Raw genomic sequence first — 4816 nt, 5'->3', positions numbered from 1 at the left:
GCCATTCCTCTATGCGCTCTGAAATGGACAAGCTAAAGGTCTGGTTGTAGGTAAATAGCTGGCTCAACTTAAATTTATCTGTTAATTCAATGTCAATTATCTAGCATCAGAAATTTTAAGAACATGGTATTACTTACTCTATAACTACTAATTTTATAACTAATTCAGTTATAAAATGTTAGGCGAACAATAGAAAATGTGCTAATTCAACATTAATCAAGTTGACGTTTTTACAGTGTGGGTAATCCTGCTGCACAAAAAAAATACTTCCTCTATCCCGCTGTGGCTAAACGGTCAAAATGCCAGGTTCAGCATCCTGGAAAGTTCTCATTCCAGATTGCCTTTTCGATACTCAAACATGATTTTACTGTAAGAGAGGGAGCTTCCCCGATTCCTCCAGTCGTCAAACTTTTGTTTGGTTCTATCGTTTGCTGCGCACGGATATTTTGGTTTCTGGTTTCTGAGAAGTCGGCTCATTGGCAAGCAGACGATAGTCGAACGTCATTAAGGGGAGGACGCGGCACACTGCTGAATATAAAGATGGCAAACTGTTCAACGACATCAACGACACACTGCTTTTACAAAGGACAAAGATGGGCGGTACGTACATTTTACATTTCATACAGGTTGTAAATAAACCAGCAGAGCATTTCTGTTCTTTCTTATTACATTTTCATGTGTTATTAACAGCAGTACTAACAACACAAATGTCTCATCTGTAACAGAGAAAGCTACACTTACACAGTCCAACACTCCCTGTTTAGTCTACGAGCTCGCTGGTTTTTAAAATAGTTTCTAGTCATCAGACGCCTCATTGATTACATCAAAGGTCACTCGGCTTTTTAATCGCCTTCATTTGTTGCTTCTTTCATACAATTTAATATTTGTAATAATTTCTTGATTACTTGTGTAAGTGTGTAACATGTAGAGATTTCTCTTTTTTCTAAATTGAATCCTGAACAGTTCTCAGTTAATCTGACGACATGAAATAATAGAAAAGTTGTTATGTGCAGTCAGTGCTGAGTGCAGCTTACATGATCACTCCGAGCACCCTAAAACTTTATCATCTACAAAAAGTAATGTTATTACATTTAATATCATTTTGACTAAATTCAGTTTTTAAATAATTGTGGCAAAGTTCTGCTGAGCAGCATGACAGAAAGGCTTCAGGTGCAAACTGCTCCAGATTTATGTATTTTTAGCCATTTAAGTCAGAAAATCCTCATGTAGAACTGCTGGATCTGTTGAAATATGCAGTGTGTACCATAATAAAATTAATGCTTGTAAACATTTGGGGTTTTAACATATTTAACAATTCTCTTTATAGGGTCCCAGGGGAGTAAACCAGAAGGTAGGACAAACGTCTTATGCAGCTCCTATAAGTGACATTAACATAAAAAGCAGCTTTCTAGGCTAAATCTTCTATGCATTAAGATACCTACTTTTAATTAAACGCCTGCCCTGCACCAGACCAACGATTACTGCAGTACACAATGAAACAGTTACTTTATGAAGTACATTTTCTGAAAATGAAAACATTCAACTGTACAAATGGTCAACATGCTGCTATCATATTTATCTGAAGTGTTTCTGAACTTTGAATTTATCAGCGAGACACCATAAAACTAAGATGGGAAAGTGTGGGAGTAAAACGGGACTGACTGTGGTTTACATGAAAACTAATGAGTCTATAATGCTGATAATTAAGATAATAAAAACATCTGAAAGTTAATTTCTTTGTAATGCAAAGTCAGTAAAACAAATGCAAGCTGGGAACAATTGAAGCGTCATTCAAACATCAGCTGTTGTTCAGACTAAGTGCTGCAGTGCTGATATGTGATATGATTCTCCAACAGTGCCAGAGGAGCTCAGGATCGTGCTCATTGGAAAGACTGGAGCTGGGAAAACTTCAATCATGAACACATTCCTGGGAAGAGCTGCTGTGACGAAGCGCTTGTTTGCCTCAGATGAAGCGCCGTGCACAACCGAGACGGCGCCGTTTGGAAACCAAAGACTGGTTTTAGCTGATACTCTCGGCCTGTGCCACACCAGCAAATCTAAGGAGGAGGTGCTGAGTAAGCTCATTGCATCCACCTTTCAGTTCGATTCTAAGCAGGGGCCTCACGTGTTCCTGTACGTGCACAGCTGGGAGGACGGTTTTACGACACATGATGTGGAACGAGTGAAAGTCCTGAGGAGGATCTTTGGTAAAGAGGTCATGCGTTATTTCTTCCTCCTGATCACGCGTATCGATGGAGACTTGTCTAGTGAGCAGAGAAACCAGATAAGGAAGTTTATTAAGAAAGTGGGATTTAAAACACAGAAATACTGTGTTATTAACAACAGAGGTGATGAAAAAGAAAAACAAAAGGAGGAGCTGGTGAAGGAAATCAATGAAATGGTAGAAAATAACAAGCTAAGGAACTACACCAAGGAACTGTTCGAACATGCACAGGAAGTCTTAAGGAAGCAAATCCAAAAGTCAAAAACTCAGAGGCAGATGGGGGCTGGAGACCAACATGTGGCCACTGTCGCTAAAGCCCTGTTGTCTCCTGTGCTGCCAGTGGACTTTGTTACCTTAGTCCTACAAGCAAATGTCTGGCTGGCAACAAAGTTTGGCGACTGTCTCACTAAATAACAAAAAGCAGGGAAGTAAGTCAAGACCTTAAGCCTTCAGACTGTAGCAACAAACCCATTAAAAACGATCCACATTTATTGTGCTGTAATAAAACTGCAGCTGAGTTCTATAAAAGAGTAAAATATTCAGCTATTTTTACTGCACTTTATTAATCTGATACTTTCAGCTTCTCTGCAGCAACCAATGCATCACCATGCTTTAGAGGAAGGACATTTCCATGCTTGCTCCATCTGTGCAAGCATGGTGCACAGATGGATTATCATTTTTCTGTAAACACTTATGTAATTTTTTTTAAAGTGATCGTTGTGTTTGGTGTTGCCACATACTTCTCCTCGTGTGTTCTTTTATCTTTCTGATTCAGTAAAGTTAAAATGCTAATGTATCAATCAGTGTGTGAAATTAATCAGACATTAACAGCAAAATCAGCAAATAAAAGATGATTCAAACAAAACGGTTGATTTTCTGACATGACTCAGCTGTGATGTGACGGGAAGATTTTAACAAAACAAAATACAAATTTACAAAACTTGGAAAGAAGAAAATATCAAATGCAGCAATAAAAATAATAAAAATAAAACTGTACAGCAAAAGATTATTCTGATTTCTTTATAGACCTATTGTAAGAGCTAACAAGAGTACAGAGACTCAAAAAAGAAAGAATGAAAACAAAGAAAAACTACAACAACAAAAAATGATCATGACAATACACAACAAGTTGCTGCTGTCATTATTAGTATTGTTACTGATGACATCATTGTTAACGATTATAAGGGTGATTGGTTTTACTATTTTATAATTTTACAAAGTATTATTATTTTATTATTATCATTATTATTATTATCTTTTAATGCTATAATGCTATTTGATCCTGTGAAAACTAAGGCCTCAAATCAGAAGTACCTGACTCCGTGGTATAATTCTCAAACACGTAGCCTAAAGCAGATGACTCGTAATCTGGAGAGGAAATGGCGTGTCACAAATTTAGAGGATCATCATTTAGCCTGGAGAAATAGTTTGCTGCTTTATAAGAAAGCCCTCCGCAAAGCCAGAACATCTTACTATTCATCACTGATTGAAGAAAATAAGAACAACCCCAGGTTTCTCTTCAGCACTGTAGCCAGGCTGACAAAAAGTCTGAGCTCTTTTGAGCCAACCATCCCTTTAACGTTAACCAGTAATGACTTCATGAACTTCTTCACAAATAAAATTTGTATCATTAGAGAAAAAATTACCAATAATCATCCCACAGATGTAATATTATCTACAGTTACTCTTAGTACCATTGATGTTAAGTTAGACTCTTTTTCTCCAATTGGTCTTTCTGAGTTAACTTCAATAATTACTTCCTCCAAACCATCAACGTGTCTTTTAGACCCCATTCCTACAAAACTGCTCAAAGAAGTCCTGCCATTAATTAATGCTTCGATTTTCTTAAATAGAGTATGAAGTACTGCTGTAATGCAGAAATGCACTGTCTTTAGTCTGGTTTTATTTTATTTGAAAAATATTGTACTTATTTTTTATTATTATTATTTGTTTTCCATTAAAATGATATACCACCCATTAAAAACATTCAAAATACAGTTTCAAACAGAAGTAACTGAATATATACTTATAGCAATCTACTGTTCATTTTTGATTATATTAACTACAAAAAAAGTTTAGCTAGCCAAACAACAACTTTAGCTGAGTATAAGCTAACATTATACCAGCTAATGTTAGGCTCCAGTATGCTAAATACTAAACTTCTAAGAAACAGTTTAATTATTCTCAAATTGTATTAGCAATTATTTGCGTCAGAGTCCAACAACATTAGATCCACTTCAAAGAATTTTTCACCAACACTCGTAACAGAGGCTAACAGCAGCCAACAGAGTGTAACAGCAGCTAACAGAGGCTAACAGCAGCCAACAGAGTGTAACAGCAGCTAACAGAGGCTAACAGCAGCCAAAAGAGTGTAACAGCAGCTACTAGTGGCGAAAACAGCAGCTTTTAAGAAGAAAGGTTAACTATATCCTCAAAAACTCACCGCAATAGTGAGCTTGTCTCATGTCCTTTCCTGAGTAAATGAAGGCAGATGCTGCACAACCAGCACCAACAGCAGAGTGACAGCATTCCACAAACAGGGAAAAACTCAGGGTTTGGTCCAAACAGTAGTAGAAACAAGCCAGCTGGCCT

At 37.0% G+C, this 4816-nt stretch overlaps 1 protein-coding gene across 1 annotated transcript; it reads left to right on the top strand.

Moving 5' to 3' along the window:
• Positions 1–483: 483 nt before the first annotated feature.
• On the top strand, positions 484–3089 carry LOC113019967 (GTPase IMAP family member 4-like). Its single transcript, XM_026163633.2, has 3 exons — positions 484–600; positions 1328–1351; positions 1857–3089. The coding sequence occupies exons 1-3, from the start codon at positions 594–596 to the stop codon at positions 2636–2638; spliced, it is 813 nt and encodes a 270-aa protein (XP_026019418.2). The 5' UTR covers positions 484–593; the 3' UTR covers positions 2639–3089.
• The last annotated feature ends 1727 nt before the right edge of the window (positions 3090–4816 follow it).

Source organism: Astatotilapia calliptera, chromosome 4 (assembly GCF_964374335.1).
Source record: "Astatotilapia calliptera chromosome 4, fAstCal68.1, whole genome shotgun sequence".
Taxonomy (NCBI): Eukaryota; Metazoa; Chordata; class Actinopteri; order Cichliformes; family Cichlidae; genus Astatotilapia; species Astatotilapia calliptera.
The sequence above is the reverse complement of the archived record's forward strand: the minus strand, read 5'-3'. Positions and strand labels throughout refer to the sequence as shown.